Below are 16,816 nucleotides of genomic sequence, written 5' to 3'. Positions count from 1 at the left end.
TTGCACTGGCAGTGAAAAATGTTTGACTGGTTTTCACTGATGCAGCTTAGTGTTAGTGAAACTCTTTTCACTGGCACAACTTAATGCCAATGAAAATGTGTTTCACTGGTGCAAATATGTGCCAATGAAAATTGTTTCAATGGTGCAATATTTCAACAATAAAAAAGTTTTCACTGGAGCAACTTTGGGCCAGTGAAAATTTCAGTGTCGAATGTTAGTTGCGCCAATAAAAGCTTTATCAGCGAGGTTTTTATTGGCGTAGTGATTGCACCAGTAAAGACTTTCACTGGCACAAAAGTTGCACCAATAAAGCCCATTTTTCTTATTGTGATCTCTCAACCCATATATTTATATGGTACATGATCAAAATAAATAATTTTTATCTATAATTAATATGAAAAATAATCAAGATAAGATAAAGATGAGTGATTGATAGATAATAATCTTGAAGACTGCCATATGTAATTGAGAATATTCTTTTATATTATTACATATTTCAACATGCTCCTTCAAGTTGGAGGGTGAACGAAGAGAACTCTCAACTTAAAAATATAAAAATATATGCTTGAATTGATGTAGATGATTGAACACATCAATGTTCCAGTGATGACAATGCAACAATAAAGCATCTGATGAACTATAATATGAACTAAAGTCACTCAAAGATGCATAACATGAAGATTATAGTATGGACTTGATGATGAAAAAAGGATTGCAGACTTCAAGTTGGTGAAGATGCTCTGATACCATGCTAAAAAGTAAAGAATGTATTGAATAAAAATTAAATAAGAGAATAGGGAGGAGAAATAGAGAAATAACATTCATATACATGTTTCAACCAAATGCCTATATCCACGAAAAAAATCTCTCACATCCTCTCTTTTTTTCTCTTTTTCATTTTATTCAATCTCTCAACTCATATATTTATACATGTACATGATCTAGATAAATAATTTTTATCTACAACTAATATAAGAAATAATCAAGATGAGATAAAGATGTGTGATTGATATACGATAATCTTGGAGACTACAACTGCCCTCCGAAATAAGTGGTGATCTTGAAAACTGTCATTTGTAATTAAGAATATTCTTTCATATTATTATAGATTTCAACATTCTGCAACCAGCCAAGGTTGCTCAACAATTTGATATGCGTTAACAAGGGTGGACTGTGGTGCAACCTCTTCATCCTTGTAACAGGAGGGTGTTCACCAATGAGTTTTTCTGAAAAGCTGGTCCAAGCATTTGTTTCTGGCATCCAACATATTTTGGCTAGCCAAAGGGTTTCAAAAAAGTCTTTTTTTTTCAATACAAATCCTTGTAATCATTGAATCTCTAATCCCTAATAGGGATTGGTCATTTTTTGAAGCTGGGGGAGTGTCAATATAGAAAGACGGTGACACAATTTTTTTGGGCATCTTGAGTGCCTAAGAATCACACCCACATGTGTGGGCCCCATGGTAGGCAATAGTTATTCCTTCTTTGTAGGAGACATTATGAAACTGTCTCATCCTTTATTTGTGGTAACTCCTTATATTTGGATCCTTGGAGCGAGTTTGGACCAGATTTTTTCTTTATAACCCATATCGACTATAGCGCATTGAGGGAGGATGATTTTTAGGCCGTCTTGCCATCTCTAGTGTGATTGACTTGGTTGACTACTGGGAAGATGTGGAGGATGATGTTGATCTATTGTTGACCATTTGGGGCCCCGCCCCATCATTTTGGATTGACTTAGGCCCTATCCAACGGGACCCACCTCTTGTTCAACTCCATGATACATCATCTATTGTTGTTTTGGGTCTATCGCCCTTCATGGCTGGGGCATTAGATGAGGTGCAATCGGCCTTGGAGTCAGGTTGGACGACCCTTTGAAGGACATCATCTTCATCACCTTTGAAAACAAGGCTTGATGTCTCTTGGATGTGGTTGGATATGTTGTTCGCTAAGGTTCCTCTTGAGTGTATGGGGTTTTCTTTATTCAAGTTTTATAGATAAAGATCAGAGTGTGGAACGTAAGGGGTTTGGGGGCAGTGATATTTGTGTCCAACTTTATTAAGACACACAAATATGATATTTTCTGCATCTCGAAAACCAAGTTGTGGATCTTTTACCAAATTAGTGTTGATCAGTTGTGGCAGGGCACCAATTTTGTGTGCCTCCCCTCCCAAGGATGGGTGGGTGGTATGCTTGTACTATGGAGTAGGGGTGGCAATTGGGTCGGGTCGGCGGGTCAGAATACCTCAACACGAACACGACTCATTTATTAAATGGGTCAGATGTGGCAAACACGAACATGACCCATTTATTAAACGGGTAACCCGACACAACACGGTTAACCCATTTAATAAATGGGTCAGGTCGACACGACATGATTACATGACATGGTGACCCGTTTATTAAACGAGTCAACCCGATAATATAGACACAATAATTGCACAGGCGCACACCACCACTGGAGAGGAGAGGTCTCGGGCTCTTGGCTGGGTAGGAAGGAGTTAGGTGGGTGACTAAAGTGTAAAGTTATGAGTTAGGGTTAGATAAGTTAATATATATATATATATAAATAAATGGGTTGCGGGTTGACGGGTTTGTGTAAACGGGTTGACCTGCCTGCCTAACCCATTTATTAAATGGGTCAAACGGGTTGGCGGGTTGGCATACCACGAACACAACCCGTTTAATAAACGGGTTAGGCAGGTCGACCCATTTATGACACGAACCCATTTAAGTCAAACCCTAACCCGACTAAGAAGTGGGTTGGCGGGTCGGGTCAGATTTTGCCACCCCTACTATGGAATGAATCATATTTGGGAACCAATGTGCAAATTGGTAGTTTCTCGATCACCATTGACTTCATGGACAGGAACGAGAATGACACTTTTGGTTTGACGTCCCTTTTTGGGGGCAGTTGGACTAGCTTGGTGCCCTCTCGAAGTTCAACTGGTGTGTAGGTGGAGACTTCAATGCCCTTCTATCTTTGGAAGATATGAATAATGTCCATCGGGTTACCCATGATATGGGTCAGTTTGCCGAATTTATCGACAAGTGGGACTTGTCAATGTGCCTATTGGTGGGGGACAATTTGCTTGAATTGCCAAATTTTGACTTGTCTATAGGATTTTCTAGTGATTCAAATTTCACAGGTTGTAAAAGTGCCAATTTCTCATGTAAACACATAGTTCTTGTCCAAAAAATGCAATCCAAGAGTTGATTTTTGTTGAATCAATCATGTTTTATCCATCTATAAGATCAGATTTGATCGCAACAATCTACAACAATGAGATCCCAGAGAGAGTATGACAATGGATAATAACATAGGGGATGAGTGGAACCGAATGAGAATGAGATTTGGGTTGTTCACCGACCAGAGGCGCTTGCATTTGAAACAAGCTTCTCTCCGTTTGAAATTTTGAACCCCCTGAATATACATTTTCTGGAGACGATACAGTCGCTGAAACCTCCTGGATTTGACTTCGAGCCATGGTCCTGGAGGTGATGTTCATCTCCCTGCACCCTTCCCACTCTTGCAACGGTGGCATGAGACCCACCTCCCTTATCTTGTTGTCTCCCGTATATGCACCTCAAGCAAGAACCAGATTCGGGACTATTAAACGAGGTGCAGGATAGATACCACCAGCCCCCTGCGCACGATTTTGCAACCTCTGCAATCTTCCCTACGTCAACCAGGCCATTCGTCTGCTCAGCAGAGGGCTCGAAGGCAACGTGGGAGACTGCCATCTGCGTAAAGAGATGGCAGACGTCTGTCCAGTCCAGTGCCTCCACGCCTGGTGTTAAAAAGCTCTGGTTCCATGAGCGCCATATGTTAGGAAAAACCACGAGCAAGAGACAATCAAAAGGAAACAAAGAACAAGAACGATCAAACAAAACACAAGAAGAACACAGATTTACGTGGAAAAACCTCTCCTCAAATCCGAGAGAGAGTAAAAAACCATGGCCGCCCAGAGAAATTTTATTACCCTTAACAGACAGTTACAAGTTCGGGAAAGAAAAGCGAGAATATAAACAAGGCAAGGGCGACAACCCTAACCCTAACCAAATCGGGTCGGATCCACTGAAAACTGGGACCCGCGCCGGGGGGAGCTCCCAGACCCCCTTCCCGCAGGGGCAAAAACAGTGAATCAGGGTCCACAACTCATCAATCTCCCACTTGGAGACTGATACAAAAAAAAAACTTCTCCAACTGTCTTTCTTCCCAAACTCTCTTCTGAATCTCTGAAACGACATCCCTCCCTCATGCTCATTGAAGGAGTCCAACTGAGGCAATGCACAGCCTCAGTTTCTCAGTGGTCACACCATTTGTCAACATATCTGCTGGATTCTCGGCACCAAGAATCTTCTCTAATGACAATGTCCCATCATTTATCTTCTCTCGAATATAATGATACTTTAATTGAATGTGCTTTGTCCTTGAATGAAATACTGGATTCTTTGCAAGGCACAAGGCACTCTGACTGTCACTGAAGAGAACACTTTTGTCCTGTTCCTTGCCAATCTCTTTCAGAAAATTCTTCAACCACACCATTTCCTTTCCGGCCTCAGAAATAGCAATATATTCAGCTTCTGTGGTTGAGAGGGCAACACATTTCTGAAGTCTTGACATCCAACTGATCGCGGTGTTACCAAATGTAAACACATATCTAGAAGTGCTCTTCCGACCGTCCACGTCTCTACCAAGGTCTGCATCTACAAAACCTTGCAAGTTTGCACTTCTCCCACTGAAACAAAGTGACATACCTGATGTCCCCTTTAGATATCTCAATATCCACTTCACAGCTTCCCAATGCTCTGGTCCTGGATCCGCCATATAACGGCTCACAACTCCCACTGCATAAGCAATATCCGGTCTGGTACACACCATGGCATACATGAGACTGCCAACGGCTGAGGCATATGGAACCTTAGCCATTTTCTCTTGTTCCTCGTCTGTTTTTGGTGACTGCTCCTTCGAGAGTTTGAAGTGACTTCCCAGCGGGGTGCTCCTAGGCTTTGCATCTTGAACTCTAAACCTTTCCAACACTTTTCCAATATATTTTTCCTGTGATAGGTTTAGAGTTCCCTTCTCTCTATCCCGAGTGATCCGCATACCAAGAATCTGGTTTGCTGGGCCCAAGTCCTTCATCTCAAACTCTTTTGACAATTTCCGCTTAAGTATGTTTATTTCTTGCATGCTAGAACCTGCAACAAGCATGTCATCTACATACAAAAGCAAAATAATGTAAGATTCATCAAAGTTCTTGTAGTAACAACAATGGTCCAACTCGGATCTTCTAAATCCACAGTTACACATAAAAGTGTCAAACCTTTTGTACCATTGCCTTGAAGCTTGCTTTAAGCCATATAGGCTTTTTTGCAGTTTACACACCAAGTCTCATTTACCCTAGCTTTTGAAGCCTTCAGGCTGCACCATATAAATCTCCTCCTCGAAATCTCCATGAAGAAAAGCAGTTTTCACATCCAACTGCTCTAGGTATAAGTTTTCTGCAGCCACAATACCAAGAATTGTCCTTATGGTAGTCAACTTCACCACTGGAGAGAATATCTCAGTGTAGTCGATCCCCTCCTTTTGCAGAAAACCTTTAACTACCAATCTTGCCTTGTACCTCTTGCTGCCATCAGACTCATCTTTCACTCTGTACACCCATTTGTTCAGCAATGCTTTCTTTCCCTTCGGTAATTTGGTTCGCACCCAAGTCTCATTCTTTTGCAAAGACTTGATTTCATCTTGCATTGCTAACTCCCACTTAACCGAATCTTTCACCTGCATTGCCTCAGAAAAATGTTCTGGCTCGCCAGAATCAGTCAACAGTAAGTAGTGTAAAGATGGAGAATACCGAGTCAAAGGTTTAGGTACTCTAACAGATCTCTTCAACTCAAATGCGGGAGTGGTTGGCTCTACGTTAGAGTCTATTTCGATTGTATCAGAATTCTCAACAGGGGTATTTGTTGAGATTTCCTCCAAGTCAATCTCTCTCATCATATCTTCTTGTTTTTCTGTCCCCTCTGATTCTACACTGGACCTGTCTTTGTAAAACACATTCTCATTAAATGTTACATCATTAGTTCTTATTACTTTCCGATTTTCTTCATTCCAGAAACGATAACCAAAGTAATTAGAGCCATATCCAATGAAGTAACATTTTTGGGCCTTAGCATCTAGCTTATCCCTATTCTCAGAATCAATGTGTACATAAGAAACACAACCAAAAATTCTTAAATGAGATAGATTTACCTTCTTTCCCGTCCATTCTTCTTCTGGAAGTTTCATATCCAATGGGACTGAAGGACCCCGGTTGATCAGATAGGCTGCAGTATTGATAGCATCAGCCCAAAATGCTTTGGGCAAACCTGCGTGCAGTCTCATGCTCCTCGCACGCTCATTGAGAGTTCTATTCATCCTCTCAGCAACTCCATTCTGTTGTGGTCGGTTAGGAACAGTACGACTCATTTTAATTCCGTTCTCCGCACAAAATGCTTTGAACTCTGTACTGTCATACTCCCCTCCATTGTCAGACCGTAGCCCCTTCACTTTTAGCCCGGTCTCATTTTCTACCTCTATTTTCCACTTCTTAAAAGTGGCAAAAACATCAGATTTATTCTTCAAAAAATAAACCCATACCTTTCTAGTGGAATCATCAATGAAGGTCACATAGTATCGTGAGCCTCCAAGGGAACAAACAGGGGCTGGTCCCCAAACATCAGTGTGTACTAATTTCAATTTCTCTGCCCTCGGTTCTCTTCCGATCTTTGAGAAACTGACACGTTTCTGTTTGCCTAACACGCAATCCTCATAGAAACCAGTGTGTACAGACTTCAAGTCTGGCAATAGTCCCTTTGATGCTAACACCTTCATCCCTTTCTCGCTCATGTGCCCGAGTCTACAATGCCACAACTTAGCATCTGCTTCTGAACTCACCGAAGCAACAATATCTCGGTCGTTATCAGTCATGTACAGGGTCCCCAATTTTCTTCCCTGTGCAACAACCAAGATTCCCTTCACAATTTTTCAGAAACCATGTCCAAATACCGTTTTATACCCGGCACTATCCAACTGACCTATTGAAATCAGATTTATCTTTAAACTAGGTATATAACGAACATTATGCAATGTCCATTTGGACCCAAAAGCAGTCCTAATATGCACATCACCCCTCCCCATAATATTTAACTGCTCATCATCAGCTAAATAAACCTTACCAAGCTTTTCGGCCACAAAATTGTGCATAAGCTCTTTGCACGGAGTAGAGTGAAAAGAGGCACCTGTGTCTAAAATCCATGACTCGATCGGACTGTCCACGCTCAAGATCAAAACGTCCTCAAAACATGTAGTTTCTTCAACTGTTGCATTCACAGACTGAGCGTTGTCCTGGTTCTTCTTCTTCTTAAGGGCTTTGCAATCCCGCTTTAGATGACCCTTCTTATCGCAGTTCCAACAGACAAGGTCACCACGAGGTCTCGACTTACTCCTTCCCTTTGACCTTGACTTACCACGGTTTGAACTATGTCCCCGTTGAAAGTTTCTTCCTCTGCCTTCGAAACTCAAAGCAGCGCCTGAGGATTCTCCCGACTCCTTTCTCCGAATATCCTCACTGAGAATCATATCTCGGATTTCTAAGAGTTTTAACTTCTTCTGGCCAGACGAACTGCTCACCGCAATTACCGTCGCACCCCAACTCTCGGGTAAAGAGGATAGAAGAATAAGGGCTTTTACCTCATCATCGAAATCGATGCTCACCGAACTCAACTGGCTTGTGATGGTGTTGAACTCATTGATATGATCTGTCACAGAGGCACCCTCAACCATCTTCAGATTGAACAGTCGTCGCATCAAATACACTTTGTTAGAGGCGGATGGCTTCTCGTACATGTTTGACAAAGCCGCCATCAAATCTGCCGTCGTCTTCTCATTTGCAATGTTAAACGCAACATTGCGAGACAGGGTGAGACGAATCACACCTAGGGCTTGTCGATCCAACAATAGCCATTCTTCTTCCCCCATCGTCTCTGGTTTCTTTCCCGATAGAGGCTGATACAGTTTCTTTTGATACAACAGATCCTCGATCTGCATCTTCCAGAAACCGAAATCCTTACCGTCGAACCGATCGATCTTTATCTTTCCCTCTTCCATTCTTGCTCCAACAAACCAATGCTCTGATACCAGTTGTTAGGAAAAACCACGAGCAAGAGACAATCAAAAGGAAACAAAGAACAAGAACGATCAAACAAAACACAAGAAGAACACAGATTTACGTGGAAAAACCTCTCCTCAAATCCGAGAGAGAGTAAAAAACCACGGTCGCCCAGAGAGAAATTTTATTACCCTTAACAGACAGTTACAAGTTCGGGAAAGAAAAGCGAGAATATAAACAAGGCAAGGGCGACAACCCTAACCCTAACCAAATCGAGTCGGATCCACTGAAAACCGGGTCCCAAACATAAGCCCCAGAAAAAATTTCTTCTGGGGGGGTTGGGGCGCTGCCCCCCTATAACCCCCCGCCAGGGGCGGCCCCCCTGGACCCCCGCCCGCTGACCGCGCAGCGGGACCCGCGCCGGGGGGAGCCCCCCGGACCCCCTTCCCGCAAGGGCAAAAACAGTGAATCAGGCTCCACAACTCATCACCATGCTACAGTTGATGCTCTCCAGGAATCTGAGATTGACGCCCCTGGTTTGCCTCCAATGGAGACCCTCAACCTTCTTATCAATATCAGCGAAAGATTCCCCTTCGAACATCCAAAGTTGCATGCCAACTCCCTTGCCCTGTGAGACTCAAACCCTACGGGCCCACGAGTCCTTAATGCCTCCCACTACTCGGCCTCTACATTGTTGGAAAACGACCTTAACCACCTGGGAGAAGTACTCCTCCGGCCGCCATTGTCCTTCCCTTGCGAATCAGCTGTGCTTAGACTCACACAAACCCTCCCTCCCAGCATGCAAACCTCTCGCAGCCAAGCACCCCTCACCTCCATCTCCTCAGTTGAACCTCTTAGCTGCATTATAGTACTTGAAAAGAATCACAAGCATATTGTTTTCTCCATATTTCCTGGGGGAGTAATACAGTTTTGTATCGCCGATAGGAAAACAGGGCCACGATCAATGTGGCACCCCTCCACCTGCAACAGGATGTCCGAACCATAATGGTGGTTTCTTCTCCCCGTGATCGAAAAAAAAAATTGAAGTGTTCAAACCCTTCACATTATGGTTGATATCCTTTTGCCCTCCTGCAAGAAACTTCCTGAAGGAAAGAATCTCAATTCAATGACTCCAAAAAAGAAAAATCAAAGCGAATGAATCTTAATTCAAAGCTTGACTTGAAAGGAACCGTTGTGAACGCATCTTAGTTTAACTCAACTCGGCTTCCATTTTGGTAGGAAGAAGAAGAACCATTCAATCAAGTTTCACATAAAATAAGCCAACGTGCAATGAACAATTCCAGTAAGACAAAGTCAAATATGTGTACATCGTTATATTTGGTAGGCTTTAATAATCATTAATTGAAGCGGTCCTGTTTAGGTCATAAGTTAATAGCTTGTGGTACAAGGTTATTTTAATGCATTAATTATATATGTATCTGGCAGAGGGGCAGACCCATTAAGTGACCCAGTTCTCAGTAAGGGTTTCTCGTCACGAAAAAAGAAAAAAAGAATGTTGGATGAATGTCTCTTCAACCATCTTTTTTAATGAGTCAAGTTGGAGTTCGTCTTATTTCGTGAAGCAAACGATGAAAATATATATTACAACTTTGGTAATTTTATTCTTCATGTGATTATTTTGGTATTAATTGTTTCAAGGTTGATTCTACCTATTATTTTGCACGAAGAGCGATTATGTCTAAGCACCGTGTTCCCAAAGCAAACCATATTCAAATGGCAATATCTAAGGGAAATGGTCCAATTCCCTTTGTTCAAATTGACACGTGATTTTGGAACAGTAGGGTACAAGTTTTGATTTTACTTGTTTAATTACTTGCAATACGCAGCTTCAGAGATTATTTCCCTTTGCCCTTGTTCTTCATGATCAACAACCAATATTGAATTATTATAATAAATATTAATAACAATTTTTTTTTTTAAATTCTATTGGTCAGATCAGATCAGATCTGGGTTCGAGTTACCTGAATCATACCCACGCCAAGATTTTGATGGAATCTGGCAGGCAAGAACCAAGTCTGAGTCTAGGGCCACCCTAGCCTAGATGACTGGATCTGAATCAGGTCAAAGCTGCTGGTGCACTGACATCCCTTGGGCCACGCGGGTTTTCATGACTAGACAGGTGCAGCGACGGGTTTGAGCCGACAAAGAAATGGTTCGGTGCGAAAAGTGGTTTGCAGAGGTGAACATGAGGCGATAGAAAAACCTGTTCCCATGTGTTTGGATCCAAGGAATTCAATGGAATTGGAATCCAGTTCCCCTATTTCTTGGCCACCGCAAATGAGGAATCCAGTGGAATTGGATTCCAGTTCCACTTAATTCCCTAAATCCAAACACATGATTAACAACGGGGTCCCAACTTCCGTGTTTTATGAGGCCTTCATTCTTGTGCTTGTTTTGTCTCTCTAAACTAGCCAATTAATGACGACAATTTAAAACAGATAAAGATAAAAGGACAAGTGGGGACAAGTGAGAACAAAAATCTAATCGTGTTATGACCAAAAACAAGGAGAAATGAGTCCCCTGGACTTCCGAAAAGACCAAACTGTCCCCTCCTCTCCACTTTTGAGGACCAAGGACTCCTCCATTTAACCTATAGAACCGTACGTGTTCATGGCAATCCTGATGCCCATTTCCCCATGTGTGGAACCCAGACTGCCACGGACACCACGTCACAGGGACACGCTTTTTTGCCTATATATTCCTGGTGACACGACCAAAGACACAGACACAGACATTGATACATGCAGATATTATTTTAATTAGTTGCGAATAAAACTTTAATATATACTTGTCATAGTATTTTAATAGTTTGTTATTAATTAAAAATAAAAAAATTATGTCCTCATGTCCTATTTTCATTAAAAAAAAGAAAAAGGAAATTGCAAGTGATACCAGCATCACGTGTCGAGTCATACCCGTATCTTTGTGACATAGCACGCACCTAGACGAGGTAGCCATTAATGGAAACAAACCAAAAAGCCTAAAGGCGTTTAAGTATTTGTGAATGCGGAAGTCATCGAGAGAAGAAGCAAAACAATTTAAGCTTGTCTACGTCTTTATTGATAAGGACCTCTAGGTCAATTTCATAAAAAATAATATAAAATGAAAGGAGATAACTTTGTCAAAGTCCTACAATTAAACGGGAGCAACTAGCAAGTTTCCAAGCAGCTGCACGAAAAAGAAGACTTCAAACTAGTAGGCTCGTCGTTGGCACCTATATAATAAGTACCTTGGCAGGCAATTGAGAGTTGAGACCCTTACACTGCCAAGGTCTGCTGCTAGCATAAGCATCAATGGCTACCATGGCTAATGGCAGATTGCAACAAAATAACGACTTCCTCATCATCAGGCTTGAAGATGGAGGTTTCTCGGACCTATTTCATCTCCTCCTCTCCAAACAGATCTTCGCGAACAGATTGATACATTGCCCTGATGGAACTGCATTAGAGTTTGCTCGCCGTTGGCTGCTCTTCATGTCCATCCTCGTTCAGATGATCCTCATGCTTGTTAGGGGTCCATTGTCTTGGATTGGAGCAGCCCTTGAGTTTGCACTCAACCTTTTGCCAGAGAACGGTGGCCTCCTTTGTCTCCTTGTGAACATTCTCAAAGGTAAAGAATAGATTGATGCATTTCTTTGTTCTTAGTCCCTCTTGACATCTTATTGCACCTGCATGGTAGTTTTTTGTTTTGTTTTTTTCATCTCTTCTTTCGAGTAGCATGGTAGTCCCTTTTTTCTTTTGTTATTATGAGATGAAACACATAAAAGATATGATCAGATCTAAACAAGAAGCAAGGTTGATGTCATAAGGAAATGAGGGACAAAAAACGAAATACAAGAAAATAAAATACATGGTTCATCATGAAATCTAATCTCATCATGTATATTGTATGTTGGTGTTTACAAGAAGTGTAGGTTTTTATAATTTACACCAACAAAACCCCTTTTCTTTAATTTTTAAAGGTGATCAGTCATCACCTTTTTGCTGTGCTTAACCTTCCGATCAATGAATATATTTCTTCCTTTCAAAAGAAAGAAAAAGAAAAACGCCATCAAAACAAGGTTCTCTCTCTCTCTCTCTCTCTCTCTCTCTATATATATATATATATATATATATATATATATATATATATATATGCATTTTCCATTTTCCTCTCTTTTTGCTTCTTATACTGAGAGAGACTGCTTTCCATTTTGTTTGAAACTGTACACGCGACGTACGATACTTGACAATTTCATGTAGTTAGTGTTTCAAAAAGTAGAAAGGCAGAGCACCATTTGTATCTAAAAGTAGAACGTGCTAAACAGTGATCAAGCACTCAAGTTACTGGCAATATTAGATAACACATAAGCAGAAAGTTTGACGTTTAAAGAAACTCCCAAGTTCACAATTTATGTGTGAAGGAAGAACAAGCTAAGCAATGAATACTCAATTGGCATGTCCATTATTATAACACTCAAGCTTGGCATATGCAAAACAAAACTCATAACACCCCCAAGGCAAGTTTTTAACTTTAAAGCCTCAAAGGATTAGCGTAGTTGGAGTGGGCCTCGGCTGTCAGACGGGCAGTCCGGATTTGAATTCCCGCGGGCGGTACCCTTGCATTAGCCAAGCGCCAGCATGGACCCTTGGGGGGGCAGAGTCCTAGCCACAGATGGTCCATCTAAGATCTACCTGTTACTGGCCCCGGGGTTTTTCCTGTAATAGAAAAATAAAGCTTATTACCTTTATCTCTGAGTGGCCATCATCTTTTATGGTGCAGGCAAGGTTGTATTTCCAGATAGGACATCTCCAAATTTCAAGACTGCAATTGGGCACTTGGATGGCCGAACAGATTTGGGAAGCTACTACAAGGGGAGTGAGGACAGCATGTCCCATGCCTCTATATCTATCATGGCTGCCAAAATTGCTTACGAGAATGAAGCTTTCATTCATGATGTGGTAAAAAATCAATGGAAGGTATGTCAAGTATTAAACCATGAGCATTTCAAGGAATTGAGATCAGGTGCAATATGATTTCCCACTTTTAGTGTGCTGCTGCACCTGATCACCTGCCATCTGGTGGGCGATGAGGTGCAGCAGCACACTAAAAGTATGCAATCACATTGCACCTGATCCTCTCTCCATTTTGAGCATGAACATATATAGTTGTTTTCTATACAAGGACAAATTTTAATGCAACTCCAAATGCATGATTTACAAAGTTTCTTTTGATAGAAAGGAAAATGTTAAATTTTTGAAAACTTGCTTTGATGAAAGAAAATGTCATAGGTCCCAAACCACTTTGCATCACTTATAAGAGCCTGAGCAGTAGATGTGCACGTGTAGAGAGAGAGAGAGAGAGAGAGATCACATCCAAACATGTTTTAGGATCGGATTTGGTCTCATATGGTTCAGCTATTTGATGCAGATTCGATTTATGCAAACTTTTTGTTGAATCTGTTGAAGCCAAATGTACGTTTTCACATGTAAAATGCATGTTTTTGACCTAGTTTTACCATGTGGCCCTTTTTTTGATATTTATAAAGAGAAACCGCAACCAGGATCAAAGACTTGGTCATGTTGGCTCTGCCTACCATACATATGGTCACTGTCCTGGCCGCTTAAAATTTTCTTGACTTACCCCTTACCCCAAGAAAGTTGAGCTTGCACAACGGGGTGAGATTTGAACCTAAACTGCCTGCCTAGCAGCCTAGGCCCATCCCCCTGTGCCAAAGCCCTTAGGGCTTTTATCATGTGGACCTGGGACAGCATACATATATAACAGTGCTGGTTGACATAGCTTCCTATCAGGAAGTACAATTTCCAGCCATTAGGTTTTGCCATACATGGCTGCAAATAGGTTAATTAAATTTATGTGTTCAAATACAAAATAAACCAAGTCAATGGTATTTATAATTATATCCTTGTAGTTGACATGGAGCTCTCATTTCTCTTTCTGCAGATGGAGTTCGTGGAGTTTTTCAACTGTTGGAACCGTAAGCACAATTCTCTTGTCCCTGGATTAATATAGTAGCTAAATTGTAGAACAATGTCCAATAGGTTGTGTTTGATTGTCTGGACAAATTCCACCTAGATAAAACGGTCAAAGTTTGTCCAGAACCTACCAGTCGCACCCCCAGGGGTGCCGTCCCTCACTGACGGGTTATAACACATTGCGCAGCACACTCTGTTCCATGCCCCAGCATTTGTCCTGTGTGTATCAAACACAGGCCGGGGTATCCTCAGTATTTTTATGATTTGTAATGTCAACTTAGGTCTCTTTCAAAGTAGTCAGCAATGCATCACTGTTATCACCAATTCATTAGAACACAAAATTAGGGCTTGAATTCATGAAATTCCTAAAATACCCTTTATTTTCGATGTCTTTTTTTTCAGCATCGCAACGACGCGCATCGACTCAAGCATTCGTCTTCTGCGACAGACCAACGGATGCAAACCTGATCGTGGTCGCCTTCCGCGGCACCGAGCCTTTCAATGCCTATGACTGGTGCACAGACTTAAGCTTCTCGTGGTACGAGATACCACCCATGGGGAAGGTCCACGGTGGGTTCCTTAGAGCCCTTGGCGTGGACCCTCATCTTGACTCGGTTCGACCCGCTGTTTCAAATGACAAAAGTGCCCATCCATTGGCCTACTATGCTATTAGGGACAAGCTGGTGGCATTGTTTAAAGAGCACAAGAATGCGAGGTTTATTGTCACCGGGCACAGCCTGGGTGGGGCCCTGGCCATCCTCTTCCCAGCTGTGCTGGTGCTGGAGAAGGAGGAGCACCTGATGGAGAGGCTGGCTGGGGTGTACACATTTGGGCAGCCAAGGGTTGGGGACAAGCGGTTTGGCGACTTCATGGAGAAGGTGCTATTGAAGGCAGGTGCTGCACCTAGTTACTTTAGGTTCGTTTATTGCAATGATATCGTGCCCAGGGTTCCCTTTGACGACAGGGAGATGCAGTTCAAGCATTTTGGATTGTGTGTCTACTACAGTAGCACCTACCATGGACAGGTCTCTCTTTCTCCCTCCCTATATATATAGAAAATGAAATATGTTTACCAACCAAATATATTTGCTGGTATGAATCAAGATTTCTATAGTTTTTTTTTATAAATCTAACCCTGCAAATGCATTCGACATGGTCCATTTGCTATGAATCGACTGTTGGATCATTGTAATATGATTTTTTATACTTGAATATTTATAAAAAATTTAAGCCATTGATTTTCAACCCTTAAAAGATCCTTGTTATACATAGTAATTAGATGATCCGAGAGTCTATTTCTATAAAACCAAGCATCTAGATTACATCGATACGGTGAAACTTTTGAGAAAAAGTAAAAAAATCTATGAAAATCTTGGTTTATACCAGTAAACATATTTTAATTACCCATATATATATATATATACCATCAAATAGCTTTGCATGTGTAATTATTTAGCTTTTTTATTTGTTCATCTTTTTATTTTCACTTGTAAACTTTCTAAACAAAGGGTTTACATGTTTGGACATAAAGCAAATTGTGACAAATTGCTTTTTTGTGTTGCAGATCATGAGAGAGGAACCGAACAAGAACTATTTTTCGCTGATATATGTTATCCCCAAGTACTTAAATGCTGCGTGGGAGCTCACCCGGGGCCTCTTCATTGGATCTGTGAAAGGGAAGGAGTACAGGGAAGGATGGTTTGAACTAATGGCTAGAAATTTTGCGATGGTCGTCCCTGGGTTAACCCCACATGGCCCTAGAGATTACATCAACTCTACCAGACTGGGCCCACTCAACCTCAAAAACCCCAAGCTAACCTAAGACTGCACATTTGATTCCACCCGGATCCAAAATCCTACAATCCCGTATCGATTGATTTCTAACCCAAATCGCCCTCCTCCTTAGTACTAAAAATCCATATTGAATTAGTGTTGTTTTGAGGATATCATATCTAAGTATCTAAGATTATCCTCTGTTGGGATGTCAGATTTGTCATGAGTCTTATGCCTTTATCCTTGTGTCCGTGGATCTCTGGTTGAGATATGTGCTAATCAAACACACCATAAGTCCTTCTAACGATAAGATGGTGGTCAGAAAGAAAACTAGTGACTTGAAGAGGCGCTAGTGATCAGAGAAGCTGCAAACTTTGAGAAATCCTTTGTACATTTAATACCAAATCCTGAAGTTGATGTTAAAAATGTTGATGTATCTTCACTCTTGCCACTTCAACTATGAAGTGTTTTCATTAATTTATGGAATTTAATTCTGGAATGTTGTAACCTTGTGTTTGTTCTTTAACAAGATTTTGCTTTGTACCTTTTCTAAAAGGTGCCACTAATAAGGAGATGTCTTCATGACATTAATGGTTGTGGAAATTACTCAGGTAGTCAGGTTGGTCACCCTGATGGTTTCAGATGTTGGGATAAAGTATAAACCACGATGTGGGTAACACTCCCCATGAAGTGCTCCTTCCGTTAAACCTGCATCTAAGTTGAAAAGGCGACCAGTTACCTGAAATAGGACAAACAGTCCAAATGTAAAGGAGGATGGTGGTCATTGACACTATTGTTTCTCTTCGGTAGATCTTGCATCTGCATCAACTTCTGAACTCCTTTGGCAAGTACAAGCCACAATTGTTGGTGGCTTATTCATCAATAAGGATCATAA

At 41.4% G+C, this 16,816-nt stretch overlaps 1 protein-coding gene across 1 annotated transcript; it reads left to right on the top strand.

The window, feature by feature from the left end:
- The first annotated feature begins 11,419 nt into the window (after positions 1-11,419).
- On the top strand, positions 11,420-16,420 carry LOC149846526 (triacylglycerol lipase OBL1-like). Its single transcript, XM_089996382.1, has 5 exons — positions 11,420-11,782; positions 12,935-13,131; positions 14,117-14,150; positions 14,551-15,173; positions 15,713-16,420. The coding sequence occupies exons 1-5, from the start codon at positions 11,467-11,469 to the stop codon at positions 15,968-15,970; spliced, it is 1,428 nt and encodes a 475-aa protein (XP_089852508.1). The 5' UTR covers positions 11,420-11,466; the 3' UTR covers positions 15,971-16,420.
- Positions 16,421-16,816: the final 396 nt, after the last annotated feature.

This window comes from Nuphar pumila, chromosome 2 (genome assembly GCF_984573655.1).
Source record: "Nuphar pumila chromosome 2, dmNupPumi1.hap1.1, whole genome shotgun sequence".
NCBI classification, from domain to species: domain Eukaryota; kingdom Viridiplantae; phylum Streptophyta; class Magnoliopsida; order Nymphaeales; family Nymphaeaceae; genus Nuphar; species Nuphar pumila.
This window is presented reverse-complemented; position numbering and strand designations above follow the sequence as displayed.